At 38.1% G+C, this 20,770-nt stretch overlaps 1 protein-coding gene across 6 annotated transcripts in view; it reads left to right on the forward strand.

The window, feature by feature from the left end:
* ULK2 (unc-51 like autophagy activating kinase 2) overlaps window positions 1-20,770 on the forward strand; it is a 93,040-nt gene that overhangs the window by 47,744 nt on the left and 24,526 nt on the right. For all 6 annotated transcript variants that reach the window (XM_058559636.1, XM_058559639.1, XM_058559641.1 and 3 more), the window contains 2 exons: window positions 7,382-7,442; window positions 18,676-18,813. In XM_058559636.1, the coding sequence (XP_058415619.1) occupies window positions 7,382-7,442; window positions 18,676-18,813 (199 nt within the window). The remainder of the gene's footprint in view (window positions 1-7,381; window positions 7,443-18,675; window positions 18,814-20,770) is intronic.

Below are 20,770 nucleotides of genomic sequence, written 5' to 3' on the forward strand. Positions count from 1 at the left end.
CCGCCGGGCCAGCCTCTGTGGAGAGTTTTTATCACTAATGGCTGTTGGATTTTGTCAGATGTTTTTTTGCATCTCTTGATATGATCATGTGATTTTTTCTTTTTAATCTATTGATGTGATGGATTATGTTAATTGCTTTTAGAATGTTGAACCAGCCTTGCATGCCTGGGATAAATCTCATTTAGTAATAATATATAATTCTTTTTATACATTGTTGGATTCAATTTGTTAATATTTTGTTGAAGATTTTTGCATTTATGTTCATGAGAGATGCTGGTCTATAGTTTTCTTTTCTTGTGGTATCTTTGTCTGGTTTTGGTATTAGGGTGATGCTGGCCTTATAGTTACGTATTCCCTCTGCTTCTCTCCTCTGAAAGAGATTGTAGAGAGAGAGTTGGTATCATTTCTTCCTTAAATGTTTGGTAGAATTCACCAGAGAACTCATCTGGGCCTGGTGCCTTCTGCTTTGGAAGGTTATTAATTATTGATTCAATTGCTTTAATAGATATAGGTCTATTCATATTGTCTATTTCTTCCTGTATGAATTTTGGCAGATTGTCTTTCATGGAATTGGTCCATTTCATCTAGGTTATCAAATTTGTGGGCATAGAGTTGTTCATAGTATTCCTTTATTATCCTTTTAATTTCTGTGGGATCTGTGGTGATGTCCCCTCTTTCATTTCTGATATTAGTAATTTGTGTTCTCTCTTTTTTTCTTAGCGAGCCTGGCTAGAAGCTTAACAATTTTAGTGATCTTTTTAAAGAGCCAACTTTTGGTTTTATTGATTTCTTCTATTAATTTCCTGTTTTCAATTTTATTGATTTCTACTCTAATTCTTATTATTTCTTTTATTCTCCTTACTTGGGATTTAATTTGCTCTTCTTTTTCTGGTTTCCTAAGGTGGAAACTTAGATTATTGAGTTTAGATCGTTCTTCTTTTCTAATATATGCATTCAATAGTATAAATTTCCTTTTAAGCATTGCTTTTGCTGCTTCCCACAAATTTCGATAAGTTGTGTTTTTATTTTCATTTAGTTCAAAATATTTTTAAATTTCTCTTAAGATTTCTTCTTTGACCCATGTTTTATTTAGAAATGTGCTGTTTAATCTCCATATATTTTGGGATTTTTCTGGTTAATCTTTCTGTTATTGATATCTAGTTTAATTCAGTTGTGATCTGACAGCAGACATTGTATGATTTCTGTTCTTTTAAATTCTTTAACGTGTTTTATGGTCCAGAATGTTGTCTGTCTTGGTGAATGTTTCATGTGAGTTTGAGAAAAATGTATGTTCTGCTGTTGTTGGATGAAGTAGTCTGTAAATGTCAATTATATCTAGATGATTGAGTTCAACTAAGTCCTTACTGATTTTCTGTCTGCTGGATCTGTCCATTTCTGAGGGAGAGGTGTTGAAGTCTCCAACTATGATAGTATTTTTTTTTTTTTGTGAGGAAGATCAGCCCTGAGCTAATATCCATGCTAATCCTCCTCTTTTTGCTGAGGAAGACTGGCTCTGAGCTAACATCTATTGCCAATCCTCCTCCTTTTTTTCTCCCCCCAAAGCCCCAGTAGATAGTTGTATGTCATAGTTGCACATCCTTCTAGTTGCTGTATGTGGGACGCGGCCTCAGCATGGCTGGAGAAGTGGTGTGTCGGTGTGCGCCCGGGATCGGAACCCGGGCTGCTATTAGCAGAACGCGCACACTTAACCACTAAGCCACGGGGCGGGCCCCTCCAACTATGATAGTAGATTCATCTGTTTGTCCTTGCAGTTCTATCAGTTTTGCCTTACATAGTTTGATGCTCTGTTGTTAGGGGCATACACATTAAGAATTATGTTGTCTTGGAGAATTTATATTTATGTAAATATAAATTTATCATTATATAATGCCCTTCTTTATCACTGATAACATTTCTTACTTTGAAGTCTACTTAAATATAGCTATTCCTGCTTTCTTTTGATAAGTGTTAGTTGAGCATGGTCTGTTTTTCTCCATCCATTTACTTCTAATCTGTTTGTGTCTTTATATTAAAGGGAGTTTTTTCTAGAGAAGATATGGTTAGGTTGTGTGTTTTAATCCACTCTGAAATCTCTGTCTTTTAATTGGTGCATTTAGATCAATGACTTTAAGAGTGATTGTTGATATATTTAGATTAAGATCTACCATATGTGTTACTGTTTTCTATTTGTTGTCTTTGTTCTTTCTTCCTATTTTTGTCTTCCACTCTTTTTCTGCCTTTGTGGTTTTGATTGAGCATTTATTATGGTTCCATTTTCTTTCCTTTCTTAGCATATCAATTATACTTCTTTTTTTGCTTTTTTTAGGGGTCGCCCTATAGTTTGCAATATACATTTTTAATTAATTCAAGTCCTCTTTCAAATAATACTATACCACTTCATGGGTGATGTGAGTACCTTATAATAACAAAATAATCCTAATTCCTTCCTCCTGTCCCTTGTATCGTTGCTGTCATTCATTTCACTTATATATAAGCATACACACACACACACACACACACACACACACACACACACGTAAGATATATACATAAGCATACATAACCACATACATTGTTGCTGTTATTATTTTGAACAAACTGGCAAACTTATCTGTTAGCTCATTTAAGAAGAAGAAAAAGGAGTTTTCATTTTACCTTTACTCAGTCCTTCCTCCATGCTCTTCCTTTCTGTAGATACAATTTTCTGACCTATATTATTTTCCTTCTCTCTAAAGAACTTGTATTTTAATATTTCTTGTAAGACAGATCTGCTGGTGACAAATCCCCTCAATTTTTGTTTGTCTAAGAAAAGTCTTTATTTTTCCTTCACTTCTGAAGGATAATTTTTTAGGGTACAGAATTCTAACTTGGTGGTTTATTTCTCTCAACACTTTAAATATTTCACTCCCCTCTCTTTTTCCTGCATGGTTTCTGAGAAGTTGATGTAATTCTTATTTTTGTTCCTCTGTAGGTATGGTGGTCCTTTCTTCTCGCTTCTTTCAGGATTTTTTCCTTATTTTTTGATTTACTGTAATTTGAAAATGATATGCCTAGGTATAGTTGTTTTGGGCATTTATCCTGTTTGGTGTTCTCTGAGCTTCCTGGATCTGTGACTTGGTGTCTGACATTAATTTGGGGAAATTCTCAGTACATTATTGTTTCAAGTATTTCCTTCTGTTCTTTTCTCTCTTTCTTCTCCTTCTGGTTTTCCCATTACACATATGTTACACCTTTTGTAGTTGTCTCACAGACCTTGGGTATTCTGTTTTTGTGTGTGTGTGTGTGAGGAAGATTAGCCCTGAGCTAACATCTGTTGCCAGTCCTCTTCTTTTTGCTGAGGAATACTGGCCCTGAGCTAACATCTGTGCCCATCTTCCTCTACTTTATATGTGGGACGCCTGCCACAGCATGGCTTGATAAGTGGTGCATGGGTCCGGGCTAGGGGATCCAAATCTGTGAACCCAGGGCCACCGAAGTGGAGTGCACAAACTTAACCACTGCACCACTGGGCCGGCCCCTCTGTTCTGTTTTTTTAAGTCTTTGTTCTCTTTGTTTTTCAGTCGGTTTTCATGGATTCTGTTGATTTATTCTCTAGCTCAGAGATTCTTTCCTCAGCTGTGTAGTCTACGAGTAAGCCTATCAAAGGCATTCTTCATTTCTGTTACTGTGTTTTTTTATCTCTAGCCTTTCTTTTTTGGTTCTTAGGGTTTCCATCTCTCTGTTTTATTGCTCATGTGTTGTTGCTTGCTGTCTACTTTTTCCATTCAGGCCCTTAGCATATTAATCATAGTTGTAAATTCCCAATCTGGTAATTCTAACATCCTTGCCATGTCTGGTTCCAGTGCTTGCTCTGTCTCTTCAAATGGGTTTTTTGCCTTTTGGTATGCCTTGTGGTTTTTTCTTGACAGCTGTACATCCTGTACTGGGTAAAATGGCGGGACTTTAGTGGTGTGGTGGTGAGGTGTGGGGTCGGGAAGCATTCTATTGTCCTATGATGAGGTCTCAGTCTTTTCGTGAGCCTATGCCTCTGGTCTGAGCTTCACAAGTGTCCCAGTTTCTTCCTCCTGCCTTAGGTGAGACAGAGTGGCTAGAAGGGGCTGGACTTGGGTATTTCCCTTCCCCCAGGTCAGTTAGGCTCTGAGTTTTAACCCCAGAAGATGAAGCTCTGGTTAACTAGTTTCCCCTGAGGGCAGGCCTTGTGCAGAACAGAATGTTCTGACATTTTAAAAAATAGTTCCTTTTCCCCTCCCCCTGCCAGAAGCAGGAAGAGATTTTTCTCTGATATTTACTGTGAGATCTGATTGAGCTCCTGGAGGTAAGTCTGCTGACAATATTGTGAGCCCTTGTATACGACTGGGTCCTCCTAGAGTTTTTAACTCTCAGAGTTGACCACAATGAGCCTCCAGCAAATTGTCAATTACAGTTTGGATTTTTCTACTCTGGTTTCCGACGGTGAGTCTCTTCTCAGGTAAGGCACGACTCCCTGTATTGGCCTGTCTGTCTCCAGTCTTGGGGGCGTTGGTTTGCCCTGCGTCTTCCCCCCTCTTTTGGATCCAAGAAGAGTTGTTGATTTTTCAGTCTGTTCAGCTTTTTACTTGTTATTAGAATGAAACGTTGACTTCCAAGCTCCTTACATGTGAAACCAGGAACTAGAAGTCTCCATTTAAGATATTTAGAACATCTATACGATTTAAAAGTAATAATATAACAAATACCTGAGTACGCTCCTCCGATTTTCTTATCTTTTTGTCTGATTTTCCATCTTTTTGTCTTATTACTCTTTTAGGGAAATTTCCTTTGTTTTCTTCTAACTCTTCTATTGAGTTTTTCATTTATGCTCTCATTTTTAATTTTCAGAGGCTCTTTTTTTCCCCATCTGAGTATTGTTCTTATTTCAGGGTGCAGTATTTTGTTTTAGCTCTGAGGACATTAATTAATTATATATTTTTTAACTTTTCCTTGAAAAATATTTGTTTAGTTCTTTTTTGTCTCCCAGTTTGTTTTGGAGTCTGGTGTTCATTTTAGAGTCTTTCCTTGGATGTTTGATGATTGTCGTATGCTCATAATTAAGAATGGAAAATTAAAACTTTGTTTTGAAAGCTTTGTAGATGGCGGGTCTTGTGGACAGTGAGCCTCTACACTGGGTGATGCGGCTGAGTCATTGCCTTGGACTGCTTCCTTTTTGAAGGACTGCTCAGATGCCCCAGAGAAGACTTAGCCAGTCCTCTGCCTAAAGAGTATATACCTGATACTATGTGGGGGAGTCAAATAGAGGAAGAAGGCTGGGGGTCTCCATAGTCAGTGTGTAAAATTTCACTTACTAACCCCTCTCCCCTCCGTCTGTTTCTCACTGTATACTGCTGCCTTCATCTCTGCCTGGTGTTCTGCAGTCCAGAGACCCTCTGTTTTATTCTGTCCTGAGTATAAACATCCAGTCTTTTCCTCTAGTGGGGGGATGGGTGTTGCCTGTCTGCATGGAGCTGGGGAAAGGATATGAAATTCTAACTACTTCCAAATTGACTTTAAAAGAATTCTTTCAGTCCTGCCCTTAATGCCATTTTGATAGTTATCTGGTACTGCTAATTACTCAGCCTTTTGTTAATCTGTGATATAAGTTGATGTACTCTGGGGTATCCTTCTGCTAGGTCAAATACCACTTGTATCAACTTTCTAGCTTCCAAATTTTTGTGGCTGTTGACTTTTCTGTATTTTTTGCCCTTGTGAGTTTAGGCTTTTCTGTTTTCTCTCCTTCTTTCTTTCTCTATAGTTTCAAAATGACAATATGGTATCAAAATAACAATATAATTACTAAAAACCATTAAAAACTTTTTTGGGGGTCTTTTTGTCCTTAGGATAATCCCATTAGGGATGTCCAATCAAATTACTGGGTTCTGAAGTCACTGGAAAGAATTCTGTGGTGATTATACTACCAAGTTGATACGTGGTTAGGTTCCTTGCTTCATTCTACTTTTGATTTCTAGGGATTGTTCTTTTCTTTTGATTTAATTTTGTTTCATAATTATGTATGGTTCCAAACTCAAAGCTAAGTACACTTAGTGAAATCTAGCTTCTATCCCTGCCCCGTATACCCTGTTTCCTCCATTATCCTATAGGCAACTATTGTCTTTAAAATAGATTCCTTCTTTGCCCCACTTCTCTTTATCTCCTTACCCTGATTTATTTTCCTTTATACCTCTTATCACTCCCTGACATTATTACCTTCTTTCACTGATAGAATGTAAGCTCCTGAGAGCAGAGACCTGAGATATGCTAAAATATAGTCATGCACCTCATAATGATGTTTCAGCAATGACCAACAGCATGTATGATAGTGGTCTCGTAAGATTAGTACCATATAGCCTAGGTGTATAGCTATACCATCTAGGTTAGTGTGAGTACACTCTATGATATTTGCACAATGATGAAATCACCTAACGACACATTTCTCAGAACATATCCTGTCGTTAAGTGATGCACAACTGTAAATGCTTTTCTTAGTTCCCATTTAGGCCCATTCAAAGGGATATTTGTGATTGTTTTTTCCCTTTTTGAGTGTAGGTTTACAGCATAGTTTGTTTTATTTTTTAAAATTTATATTATTTGGTCAACACAGCTATTTCACATCAACACATTTTAATTATACCTTTATAGCCATTTAAAATCACACAGGGCAGTGTGATAGTGGATATAAGAGTGACAAGGAATGAGGGACCCCTGCATTCTGAGCTGTTCTCTCTTCCTGTATACAGATGATGTAGGAGTAGGTGAAGATGGCCTGTGGCATGTGCTGCTGTGTCGGAGAGGCCCCAACTTCCATGATATCTTGTTCAACAGCCCATTCAAGACATAAGAAAGTGTTATGCAGGAGCACGGGGTTGCTTCAATGTTAGAGGGAACTAGAATTTGTTTACAGTCAGTTGTGCTAGAATGTGACATATGTGTTCCCAGAAATCACCACACTCTGTAAAATTGTTCAATAAAAACCACAGAGTTTATGGGCAAATTGGGATTAGGGGCACAACACTCAAAACGTTTGTCAGTGATACATTAGAAGGAACATGATAAAAACAGTAGCAAAGTTTTTGCACATGTTAAATGGTGAAGAAATGCGTAAACACTGCAATAAATATGCCACTTTACCTTGAAAAGGCCTAATGTTTGCTTATGGAAGTGGGCATTGAAAGGGTTGCAGCCTTTAAATTCAGCTGGGTGAAATGTTCTGTATTCACCTGTTGTTACTCATGTACAAAATTGTATCATAAGCAAATGGTAAATTTGTGTTGTGCTCAGATTGTTTTCTAATAATCATGTTGGAACAATTTATGTTTTTTAAGCAGGTGGTATAGCAGAACTGACTGTAGTTTTTCTCTTTCTCCTTTAGATGATATGCCAGTGGGAACTGTTGGCAAACGTGCTTCAAATGAGTTCTTGATGTGTGGAGGGTATGTTTACATATCTTTAACTGAAAGATTTTCATATTTTGGGCTTTTTTGCAAGTAAAGTTATAGAACTTTGACTATGTTCTTGATTCTAAAATTTATTTTATTTGTTTCAGAATTTAATCATTTCTTTAAAAAAATTTTTTTTAATTATGGTAAAAAACGTAAAATTTGCCGTCTTAACTATTTTTTAACTTTGCAGTTCAGTAGTATTAAGTATATTCACAGTATTGTGCACCAGATCTCCAGAACTTTTTCATCTTGCAAAACGGAAACTCAGAACTCATTATGTAACAACACTCCCCTTTTCCCCCTGCCCCCAGGCACTGATAAACCACCATTCTACTTTCTGTTTCTATGACTTGGACTATTTTGGATACCTCATATAAGGAGAATCATACGATATATGTTGTTTTGTGATTAGCTTAGTTCACTAAGCATAACGTCTTCAAGGTTCATCTATGTTGTAGCATGTGTCAGAATTTTCTTCTTAAGGCTGAATAATATTCCATTCTGTGTCTATACCGCATTTTGTTTATCCATTCATCTGTCGATGGGCACTTGGGTTGCTTCCACCTCTTGGCTATTGTGAATAATACTGCTATGAATGTGAATGTGCAAATGTCTGTTCGAGACCCTACTTTCAATTCTTTTGGATAGATACCCAAAAGTGGGGTTGCTGGATCCTATGGTAATTAATCCTATTTATAATAGTTTGAGGAGCCGCCATACTGTTTTCCACAGCGACTGCATCATTTTACATTCCTAGCAACAGTGCACAAGAGATCCAGTTTCTCCACATCCTGGTCAACACGTGTTATTTTCTGTTTTTTTTGGTAATAGGTACCTTAATGGGTGTGAGGCAATACAGGCGTTTCTCAGAGCTGTTGCAGTTTCAATTCTAGACCACCGCAATAAAGCGAGTCACAAGCGAGTTTTGGTTTCCTGTGCATATAAAAGTTATGGTTACACAATACTGTAGTCTATTAAGTGTAGTAGCATTATGTCTAAAAAAACAGTGTACATAACTTAATTAAAAATACTTTATTGCTAAAAAATACTAACCATCATCTGATCCTTGAGATCCTTGATCCTTGTTAACAATAGTAACATCAAAGATCACTGATCACAGATGACCATAACAAATGTAATAATAATGAAAAAGTTTTAAATATTGTGAGGATTACCAAAATGTGACAGAGACACGAAGTGAGCAAATGTTGTTGGAAAAATGGCACTGATAGACTTGCCACAAACTTTTGATTTGTAAAAAACATGATATTTGTGGAGTGTAATAAAGCGAAAAGCAATAAAAACAAGGTATGCCTGTATCTCATTGTGGTTTTGATTTGCCTTTCTCTAACAATTAGTGATTTTGAGCATATTTTCATAGTATATGAAAATGGTCGTTTGTATATCATATTTGGAGAAATTGTCTATTCAAGTCCTTTGCCCATTTTTTTTTTTTTTTTGTGAGGAAGATCAGCCCTTAGCTAACATCCGTGCCAATCCTCCTCTTTTTGCTGAGGAAGACTGGCCCTGAGCTAACATCCGTGCCCATCTTCCTCCACTTTATGTGGGATGCCGCCACAGCATGGCCTGACAAGCAGTGCGTTGGTGCGCGCCCGGGATCCGAACCCGGGTCTCCAGCAGTGGAGCGCGTGCACTTAACCACTACGTCACGGGGCCGGCCCCTTTGCCCATTTTTTAATCAGGTTTTTTGTTGTTGTTGGGTTGTAGGATTGCTTTATATATTTTGGATATTAACTGTTTATCAGATATATGATTTACAAATATTGTCTCCCATTCCACAGGTTGTCTTTTCACTCTGTTGATGTGTCCTATGAGCACAGAAGTTTTAAAATTTGATAGTCCCATTTGTCTGTTTTTCATTTTGTTTGCTTGTGTTTTTGTTGTCATATTGAAGAAATCATTGCCTAATTCAATGTCACAAAGCTTTTCTCCTGTGTTTTCTTCTAGGAGTTATATAGTTTGGGGTCTTATTTTTATTATTATTATTTTTTTATTTTTTGAGGAAGATCAGCCCTGAGCTAACATCCATGCTAATCCTCCTCTTTTTGCTGAGGAAGACTGGCTCTGAGCTAACATTTATTGCCAATCCTCCTTTTTTTTTTCCCCAAAGCCCCAGTAGATAGTTGTATGTCATAGTTGCCTCATCCTTCTAGTTGCTGTATGTGGGACGCGGCCTCAGCATGGCTGGAGAAGCGGTGCATCCGTGCGCGCCCAGGATCCGAAACTGGGTCGCCAGTAGCAGAGCACGCACACTTAACTGCTAAGCCATGGGGCCAGCCCCTCGGGTCTTATTTTTAGATCTAATTCATTTTGAGTTAATTTTTGTATATGGTGTAAGGTAAGGGTCCAACGTCATTTATTTGCATATGGATATCCAGTTTGCCAACACGATTTGCTGAAGAGACTGTCCTTTCCCCATTGAGTGGTGTTGGCACCTTGTCGAAGACCATTTGTCCATTTATGCAAGGATTTGTTTCTGGGCTCTGTATTCTATATTGGTCTATATGTCTATCTTTTTTTTTTTTAATTTATTTTTTACTTTATTTTATTATTATTTTTTTTTGGTGAGAAAGATTAGTCCTGAGCTAACATCTGTTGCCAATCCTCCTCTTTTTGCTTGAGGAAGATTGGCCCTGGGCTAATATCTGTGCCCATCTCCCTCTACTTTATATGTGGGATGCCTGCCACAGCATGGGTTGATAAGTGGTGTGTAGGTCCGTGCCCAGGATCTGAACCTGTGAACCCTGGGTGGCTGAAGCGGAGTGCACAAACTTAACCACTATGCAACTGGGCCAGCCCCTATATGTCTATCTTTATGCTAGTACCACACTGTTTTGATTATTGTAGCTTTGTAATATATTTCGAAATAAGGAAGTGTGAGACCTCCAGTTTTGTTCTTCTTTTCCAAGATTGTTTTGACTGTTCAGAGTCCCTGCAAATTCCATATGAATTTTAGGATAGATTTGTCTATTTCTGCAAAAAATGCCATTGGGTTTTTGATAGGGATTACACTCATCTGTTTAGATCACTTTGGGTAATATTGCCATCTTAACAATATTAAATCTTTCAATCCACAAACACAGGCTGTCTTCTTTAATTTCTTTCAGCAAAGTTTTGTAGTTTTCAGCAATCTTTCATCTCCTTAGTTAGATTATTCTTAAGTATTTTATTCTTTCTACATTTAAGATCATATTATTTGTGAACAGATAATTTCACTTCTTCCTTTCCTATTTGAATGCCTTTTATTTCTTTTCCTTGCTTAATTGGCCTGGCTAGGACTTGTATGTTGAATAGAAGTGGTGAGGGGCTGGCCTGGTGGTGTAGCAGTTAAGTGCGTGCGCTCTGCTGCGGCGGCCCAGGGTTTGGATCCTGGGGCCGCACGGACACACAGCTTGTCAAGCCATGCTGTGGTGGTGTCCCATATAAAGTGGAGGAAGATGGGCACGGATGTTAGCCCAGGGCCAGTCTTCCTCAGCAAAAGAGGAGGATTGGCGACAGATGTTAGCTCAGGGCTGATCTTCCTCACAAAAAAAAAAAAAAAAAAAAGTGGTGAGAGGGGACCTTCTTGTCTTGTTCCTGATCATAGACAAAAGGCTTTCAATCTTTCACCATTAAATATGATGTTAGCTGTGGGCTCTTCATATATGGCCTTTATTATGTTGAGATAATTTCCTTCTAGTCCTAGTTTATTGAGTGTTTTTATTATGAAAGAGTGTTGGATTTTTTCAAATGCTTTTTCTGCATCAATTGAGATGATGATGTGGTTTTTGTCCTTTCTGTTACTGTGGTGTATTATAAATCCCATTTGGTCTTGGTGTATGATCCTTTTAATGTGCTTTTGAATTCAGTTTGCTAGTATTTTGTTGAGGATTTTTGCATCAAATTTCACTAGGCATATTGTTCTGTAGTTTTCTTTTCTTGTAGTATCTATGTCTTGGTATTAAGGTAATGCCGAACTCATGAAATGAGTTTGGGAGTGTTCTCTTTATGTTTTGGAAGAGTTTGATGACTGTTGGCGTTAATTTTTTAGGTGTTTGGTAGAATTCACTGGTGAAGCCATCTGGTCCTGGGATTTTCTTTGTTGGGACGTTTTTGATTACTGATTCAGTCTTTTTACTAGTTATGGATCTGTTCAGATATTTTCCTTCATGATCCAGTCTTGGTAGGTTGTGTCTTTGTAGGAATTTATCCATTTCTTCTAGGTTATCCAGTCTGTTGGCAAGCAGTTGTTCCTAGTATTCTCTTATCATCTTTTTTATTTCTGTGGCATTAGTTGTGATGTCCCTTCTTTGATTTCTGCTTCTGAGTCTTCTTTCTTTTTTTTTTTTTTTTTAAAGATTTTATTTATTCATTTTTTCCCCCCAAAGCCCCAGTAGATAGCTGTATGTCATAGGTTCACATCCTTCTAGTTGCTGTACGTGGGACTCGGCCTTGGGTTGGACGGAGAAGTGGTGCCTTGGGGCGTGCCCGGGATCCGAACCCGGGCCGCCAGCATCAGAGCGTGCACACTTAACCGCTAAGCCACGGAGCCGGCCCATTCTTTCTTTTTTTCTTAGTTAATCTAGCTAATGGTTTGTCAATTTGTTAATCTTTTAAAAATACCAACTCTTAGTTTCTTTGATTTTTTTTTTTTTGTATTGTTTTTCTATCTTCTTGTTTTTGTTTTTTTTGTGAGGAAGACTGGCCCTGAGCTAACATCCGATGCCAATCCTCCCCTTTTTGCTGAGGAAGACTGACCCTAGGCTAACATCCGTGCCCATCTTCCTCCACTTTATGTGGGACGCCACCACAGCATGGCCTGACAAGCGGCGTGTTGGTGTGCGCCTGGGATCTGAACCCGGGGCGCCCGTAGCGGAGCGTGTGCAGTAAACCGCTACGCCATGGGGCTAGCCCTCTATCTTCTTGATTTTGTTTCTGTTATAATCTTTATTGTTTCCTTCCTTCTGCTAGCTTTGGGTTTGGTATGTTCTTGTTTTTCTAGTTCCTTGAGGGATAAAGTTAGGTTGTTGATTTAAGTTTTTTCTTTTTTAATGAGAGCATTTACAGCTATAAACTTCCGTCTTAGCACTACTTTCATTGTATCCTGTAAGTTTTGGTATGTTGTGTTTTCATTTTCATTTTTCTTGAGGTAATTTCTGATTTCTTTTATGATTTCTTCTTTGACCCATTGGTTGTTTAAAAGCGTGTTAGTTTCTATGTATTTGTCGATTTTCTAGTTTTCCTTCTGCTCTTGGTTTCTAGTTTCTATTCATTCTGATTGGAAAAGGTACTTTGTATGATTTCAGTCTTTTAAAATTTGTCGAGATTTGTTTTGTGGCCTAACACGTAGTCTATCCAGGAGAGTGTTTCATGTACACTTGAGAAAATGTATATTTTCTGTTGGTGGGAGGATGTTCTATATATGTGTGTTAGGTCCAGTTGGTCTATAGTTTTGTTCAAGCTCACAGTTTCTTTCTCTGTTTTTTTTTTTATATATATATATTTTTTTTGGTGAGGAAGATTGGCCCTGAGCTTACATCTGTGCCTGTCTTCCTCTATTTTGTATGTGGGATGCTGCCACATCATGGCTTGATGAGCAGTGCGTAGGTCTGCACCCGGGATCCAAATCTGCCAACCCTGGGCCACTGAAGCAGAGTGTGTGAACTTAACCACTACACTACTGGGCCGGCCTAAGCCTGCTGTTTCTTTATTGATCTTTCATCTGGTTGTTCTATCCATTATTGAAAGTGAGGTGTCGAAGTCTCCAACTATTATTGTAGAATTGTCTGTTTCTCCCTTTAATTCTGTCAATATTTGCTTCATATATTTGGGAGTGCTGAGGTTTGGTGCATAAATATTTATAACTTTTATATCTTGTTAATCAGTCCTTTTATCATTGTATAATGTCCTTTTATGTCTCATAACAGTGTTTGACTGAAAGTCTATTTTGTCTGATATTAATATAGCCGCGTGTGCTCTCTTATGGTTACCATTTGCATGGAATATCTTTTTCCATCCTTTCCCTTTCAGCCTAGTAGAGAGAGATTTATTATTGCCGTTTTGTTACTTTTCTGTATGTCTTGTGGTTTTTTTGTCCCTTGTTTCCTCTCTTACCACCTTCCTTTGCGTTTTGTTGATTTTTTTTTGTAGTGACATGCTTTGATTCTCTTCTCATTTCCTATTGTGTATATTCTATAGATATATCCTTTGTGGTTACCATTGCGATTCCATAAAATATCTTCAAGTTATAACAATCTATTTTAAACTGATAAACTGCATACAAAACTCTACTCCTGTAGAGAGTGTAGGGAGTATACAGACCCCCCTACCCCGCTTTATGTTACTGATGTCACAAATTGCATCTTGATCTATTGTGTACCCATTAACATAGATTTATAGGGGTTTTTTGGTACTTTTGTCTCTTAGATTCTATACAAGAATTTGGGACATGCTGATCTCAAAGGAGGGAAAATGAGTGGAGAACTACATAATAGCCCTGGAAACTTCTGTTCTGTTATCAGTCTGTTCTACTTTGAGAACAGTGTGTCCCAAATGGGAGCTGTTCTTTCAACCTGCTTCCCAGGGGTTGTGGCTGGGAGTACACCAGGGAGTGTAGAAATGGGTCTAGGGAGAAGTCCTGAATATTTTGGGGAAAAAAAAATACACTCTACCGCGAGATATTCAGTGTAGTGAAAACAGAAATATAAAAAGAATATTAAAAATTATGCTATTGACCTTAAACGAATAGACAGCTAGTTCTTTCTTCAGCAAAAGTGGTTTTTCTTGGGCTCAGCAAAGAATTGCAGTTTGGAATCTGCAACCATGGTGAGCCACATGCAAGTTCGCCAGCAGCAAGTGGGGAGAAACTCTGTAGAGGGGAAGAGGAAGTTGGGAGGGCTGTTGTAACAGCGTTGCAGTGTAGTAGCTTTTCACTGGGGCTGCACTGTGACAGTCTCTCTCATTAAGATTTTGTATCTCCATCTCCCGATAGCTATCATTTCATATATTGGTTTAAGTAATTTTAGTCATGATATATTTAATTCTTTCCTTAGAACCTTAGTTTTACTGAAATTACTTTGAAATGTTTTATTGTAGTGAAATGAGTAATTTTTTTCTGAGGATCAGAAATTTTCCTGGGAAACTAATCCTAGTCTTATAATAATATGTTAGGAAAATAAACCTCAGGATACAGAATTTTGCTTTCTAGCATCTATTGGGGCACAGATATTGAGGGAAATGTATGTACATGTTGTTCGTTGTTAATGACAGCCTCTTATTATCTTAGGAGCTCAGGTTTTTGGCGTGCAGTACTTTGGCATTTCTGGGCACAAATTTAGCCTGCCATTTCAGGAAAGCAATGCTTAGGTTAAGAGTGTAAGAATGGATTTACAGTGTGGTGTAAAAGATAATTAGACACTATTGTGAGCCACACTTAAATGGATCTCCTATTTTTCTTAGCTATGTTAGTAGTGAAATGCCCAACCAAGTTAGTACCATCTCTCTTGAGGTTTTCGTTTCATCTGTCTCTAAAACAGGTTTAGAAAATCATACTTCTTCTTGACATTATTGACTAGTTTACTGACCTTTCATTGAATGCCAGCTGGATAATACATGCCTACTAGGTTACTCATGAAAGTTTGCCAGGTACTCATGAAATCTTGTTGAATTGCTTGCTGAAATGCTTCTTAATAGTGTTGGTGCATTTTAGCACTTTGAAGGAATTTTTTATAGGAAAGACAAAATAAAATGCTATGGGAAAAAAATCCGTATTTGGGACCAGGAATTTTGGAACTATGTGGTAGTTTATCAGTAAAATATGTAAAGTTAGAAGTTCTCTTAGTGTCTCAGTAATTTTTAGTGATGCCTCTACACTAATAGAAATACCTAACAGTTCCATTTGTTAAGTAGTTCTTCCCGAACAACTTATAGCAATTTTAGTTTGCATTGGTAGTAGGAGTTTTCAAAGTGTCTGTATGTTGACTTAAAAAATTTATTGTAGGACCAGTCTCAATGGCTTAGTGGTTAAAGTTCAGCGCACTCTGCTTTGGTGTCCCAGGTTTAGTTCCCAGGCGTGGAACCATACCACCCGTCTGTCAGTAGCCATGCTGTGGCAGCAGCTCACATACAAGAACTAGAAGGACTTACAACTAGAATATACAACTATGTACTGGGGCTCAGAGGGAGGGAAAAAGGAAAAAGAGGAAGATTGGCAACAGATGTTAGCTCAGGGTGAATCTTTCCCAGCAAAAAAAAAAAAGCTATCCCTTCTCCTCCTGATGTACCCCAGGGCACCCCTTTGAGCAGTAGTGGCAGCCTGGAGTCCCTTGGTGCACAGTTTAGGAACCCTGGGGATAAGCAAATTTTTTACAGACTTGTTTTGCTGCCTTTCTCTCAGGATGTGTTTTAAATATGGGAATTGTATATTTCCACGTTTCCACGTCTTTTGATTTGCTGCCATGTTTTCTTCTTGAGTTGTCTTTGGCTCTTTTCTCAGCTTCTCTTCCTTTGGTGTAATTCTTTACCTTTTCTTTCCTTCACCAATAAGTGCATTTTCACCTAAAGAAGCTCTTAGTGGTAATTCCTTCACTACCCATATGACGGTCTTCAGTACTTGCAGGGAGCATGATATCCATTCCACAAAATCGATGCATTTTGTGCATCCAGACAAAAAATAGGCACAGCCATAGGAGTTAGGATAGGAAAGGTTTTTTTTAATGTTTAAAAATGTTTTTGTTTTATTTTTTTCTTGTTATTTTTATCTACTTATGTTTTTTCTTCTTATTCTTTGTTTGTTTTTTTTTTTTAGTTTTAGGATATCAGAATTTAGAAGATGAGTTGTTACCAGCCATTGATGTAGGCCAACTGTGTGCACAGCCTGTGGTGTATTAGGGTGTGTCTTCTCTGAGTGGATTCCTATGTCTGTGATGGCCTCTCCACAGACACTAACCACTTTCTTGCTGGACCTGTCACCTGCTTTCTGTCTGCAGCTGTAGGCCTGAAGGCCTTCTAGTCCTTCATCTGTCCTTTTGCATTTGTGTCTTCCTCTCAGCATTTGTGGGGGTAGATAGAATGACATATGATTGTGTTACTGTGTGGGCAGACTGCTTAGTCTTCCATGCAGGGCGAAGATGACTTTCCACGTAGAGAATCCTCTGAACTACAGGACCTAGTGGAGGTGAGGAGGACATGCTGGAGACTCAGGGCATGCATAGACCTTCCCTTTCCTCACCTTGGGCTTAGGGAGTCGGATGGTGGTTAAATATTGGTGCAGAAAAGTGGCTGCAGTGGTCCTAGCTAGCTGGAGCTCTGGGAATTTGTCCAGAGAAGACTTTGTAGACTCAGCAAGCCTGCTTGAAGGTGCTGTCCAGATACCATCTGAGACAGTATTTACAGAACACCTGCCCTGGCTGTTCATCTCCTGATATGCTGGGCGGTGGGGGAACCAGAGTCGTTAGAGAAGCCAGGTGGATGCTTAGGATTCCTTGAGAGAGGTGCTTAGGATTATGAGGTTGCTAAGTTTACTTCTTAGGTTATCTTTATCCAGAGTCTTTATTTCCCTTTGTTGATTAACAGGTACAGGAAAAATATTAGAACTTGACAATGTATAAGATGAAAAAAAAAATTCCCAGAGGTACTTACTTCACCAACTCTTTATTTACCTGTTAAATTGAGACAGTAGAAAGACAGCATTTGTTTATTCATATTCTCATACTTGATGGCTGTGCTGGTTGTTCTGTTTTTGAGGAACTTAGGCTGTCAGGCCTGTGTTAGAGAAATCTTGTTTAGTGAAGTCTTGTAGAGCTGTTTAGTTTCCAGTAGTAGAAGTGTTTTGTTTTGTTTTCAGGTTGTAGATAAATTTCACAATCAGATGTGTAGATATGAAAAACATAAATCATTGTATTTAAAGGATACTTAATGGAATTACCTAAATGAAAAATAGAGAGAGAGCTCATAGAAGCACACTAAATGGTGTATCAATTAGGAATTCCACTTGGCTACAAACAACAGGGTGGCTGAACATAGTGTAGTTGAACGCTAAGATTTAGTTTTCTTGCATGAAGAGAAGTCAAGATAAATAGTTGTTGCTTTCGTTTCTGTGGCTCAAGGAAATTAAGTGTCTCCAATTCTTTTGGCCTTTTCTTCGTGGTTCCAAGGTAGCTGCTGAAGCTCCAGCAGGCATACCCACATTCCGGGTGGGAGGAAGGAAGATGAATGGATAGAAGACTTCCACTTATGTCTCACTGACCAAGACACACATATGACTACTCATGGCTGCTAGGGAGTCTGGGATACGTCATAATTTAACTGGGAAAATCACTACCTTCCATAAAATTTGAGTTTTGTTAGTAAGAAACAGTGGGTGAATAGATATTGGGAAAGCAACTAACATCTCTGTTACAGAGAAGATTCTCTTTTTATTTACACATGAAATACTCTAATAGTTCAAAAAGTTCTAAAATGACACTTTAGTTTGGATAAGTAAATATATGATCTCTTTATATCTGTAATGTTGTAATTGGGAAAGAGTGGGAGATTTGTGTGGCTTTTTTAGAATTATAGAAGGGCAGAAGAATGAAATAAGTCATGTTTCTTAAGGCCAGTAATGTCCCTGATGTTTCAAGATATGTTGTAAGTTGAATTAAAGTCATCCTAGGATACACGATTTCTGAAATTATGAAAAGCAAGGAAAGAGGCTATTAAAGAAACCAAATACTAACGCTTGAAAATGTGGACCTCAGATCAGTTATATGCTTTGCAAGTTGTGCAGTGTATTCTCAGTCTTCATAAAAGTCAGAGTTCCTTGGGAACGTTTACTGCATTCTTAACTTTTGTAAACATTCCAGTTGTCTTTGCTCTTGAGCTTCCTGTTCTTTTACCCAGCATATTTTCCTAGAAATATTTTTTTCTCTCACATAGTAATGAATAGCAGAATGTCAGCGGAAACTGAGTTTTGCCGACCTATTTTTGTAGAGGAATGTTTTTCTAGTTTCTTGTTAGACTTCTTAGTCCTCAATATGCATATGAATGTCAGGAGAGTTCTTTAAATGACAAGTGTGATTTTTTGGCTTTATATATATATTTTAAGATGATCATTTCTTATTCACATACAGAAGTGATCATTTGGTGTTTTCTAGATTTTTCTCTAAATATTACCAACAAGTCAAATGAAAGAAAAATGGTCTTACTTGGATTTCTTTCCTTTTTCAATAAAATATGGTTGCAGGCAGTGTCAGCCTGCTATGTCGCCTCACAGTGAAACAGCACCAATTCCAGTTCCTACTCAGATAAGGAATTATCAGCGCATAGAGCAGAATCTGACATCTACTGCTGCCTCTGGCACAAATCCGCATGGTTCTCCAAGGTAGGCTGGTATTTTTTTCTTAATTCTTTTTCTTTTCTGTTTTTTTTTTGGTGAGGAAGATCTGCCCTGAGCTAACATCTGCAAATTCTACTCTTTTTGTTGAGGAAGACCGGCCCTGGGCTAACATCCATGCCCATCTTCCTCCACTTTATAATGGGACGCCGCCACATCATGGCTTGACAAGCGGTGCGTCGGTGCGTTCCGGGGTTCCGAACCGGCGAGCCCTGGGCCACCACAGCGGCGTGTACGCACTTAACCACTTGCGCCACCGGGCTGGCCCCTCTTTTTCTTTTCTTTTAAAAATGTTCTTGTTATTGAAAGATCTGTTGCTTTCCATGGCCGACTTAGTCTCTTACGTATGTGTATAATAGAGGTGTACAAAACTGAATAATAAAAAAATTTGTAATGCATCTATTTAAGTGATATTTAAGCTTGGCTGGATAATATAGTATGATATGTATATATTTGTCCACAAATGTAATTATTTTTAAGAATTGAGGAAGGACTAGTTAAAAAGTGAAATCAGATTGTTTACATATTATTTATTTCTCCCACATCCTGAAACCCCACTAAGGTAGTAAAGGAATGAAAAGGTATAAGTCCACAAAGGCAAATAAAATAAGAATAAATGTTCGGTAGGTGAGAGATTTCAATAAATGTCTGGAAAACAAAGAGAATGGAAGAGTGATGCCTGCTCTAGCAGAGCAGGTGTAAAAGTGCGTGCAGTCAGAGATTCTGATGAGATGAGGGTGACTGTACCCTCAGAGACCTAAATCTCAGAGAACTCGGGTGGAGTGGAAGGATGGAAACATAAGGCTAAAAACAGAAAGACTGAATCTGGAGGGACAGCATGAATCCAAAGAAAAGAAAACTTATTTAAAAAATTAGTACGCTTAGGGCCGGCCCGTTGGCATAGTGGTTAAGTTCGCATGCTCCGCTTTGGCGCCCCGGGGTTCACAGGTTCGGATCCCAGGCGCAGACTGGAGAACTGCTTGTCAGGCCATGGTGTGGCGGTGTCGCATGTAAGGTGGAGGAAGATGGGCATGGATGTTAGCCCGGAGCCAATCTTCCTCAGCAAAAAGAGGAGGATTGGCAACAGATGTTAGCTCAAGTCTGATCTTCCTCACACACACACAAAAATTAGTACCCTTAGAGATAGGTTAGAGACTGCATCCATACATGAGAACAGAATGCTAGTGAAAACAATTAAAATAAAAAAGGCCTCTTGGACATTACAAAATATAGTAACTGAAATAAATAAAAATAAATGTTGGAAGACAAAGTTGAGGAAGTGTCTGAAATAGGGGAGTCAAATGAAGATGATGGAAAATACGAATAAAAAATATTTTTCAAGGATTAATTAATATAGGCATTCCAGAAAGAACAAGTAAAATGATATGGAAGAAAATTTCTAGGAAATAATGAAGAATTTTCCAGAATTGGAGGATATAAGATTTTAGATTATAGGACCCACCAAGTGAACAGCTGAATGAATAGAAAAAGATCCTCACCATCTTGTAGGATATAAATTGAGAAAATTTCTACGAAGGGCATTTTGGCAATATCTGTGAAAATAATTAATACATATATCTTTTGACCTAGCATTTCAACTTCTGGTAACTTATTCTACAGATATACAGCCCTTTCCTTTGTATGAAATTGCATACATACAAAGTTATTAATTGTTATAATAGCAAAGGATGAGAAATTAGCCAAGTGCCCACCAGTAAGGGACTGATGTATTGATGGTCTGTCTGTGACAATGGAACACCTTCGAAAAGAGTAAAGAAGCTCTCTATGTACTGAGGTAGGAAAATTTCCAAGGTATATTATAAAATTAAAAAATCAAAGTGCTTAACAGTGTATTAGCAGTGGTTCTCAAAGTGTGGTCTGTGGCTCCCTTTCAGAGGGTCCACGAGGTCAAAACTGTTTTCCTGATAATACTAGGACACTGTTG

Source organism: Diceros bicornis, chromosome 18, assembly GCF_020826845.1.
Source record: "Diceros bicornis minor isolate mBicDic1 chromosome 18, mDicBic1.mat.cur, whole genome shotgun sequence".
NCBI classification, from domain to species: domain Eukaryota; kingdom Metazoa; phylum Chordata; class Mammalia; order Perissodactyla; family Rhinocerotidae; genus Diceros; species Diceros bicornis.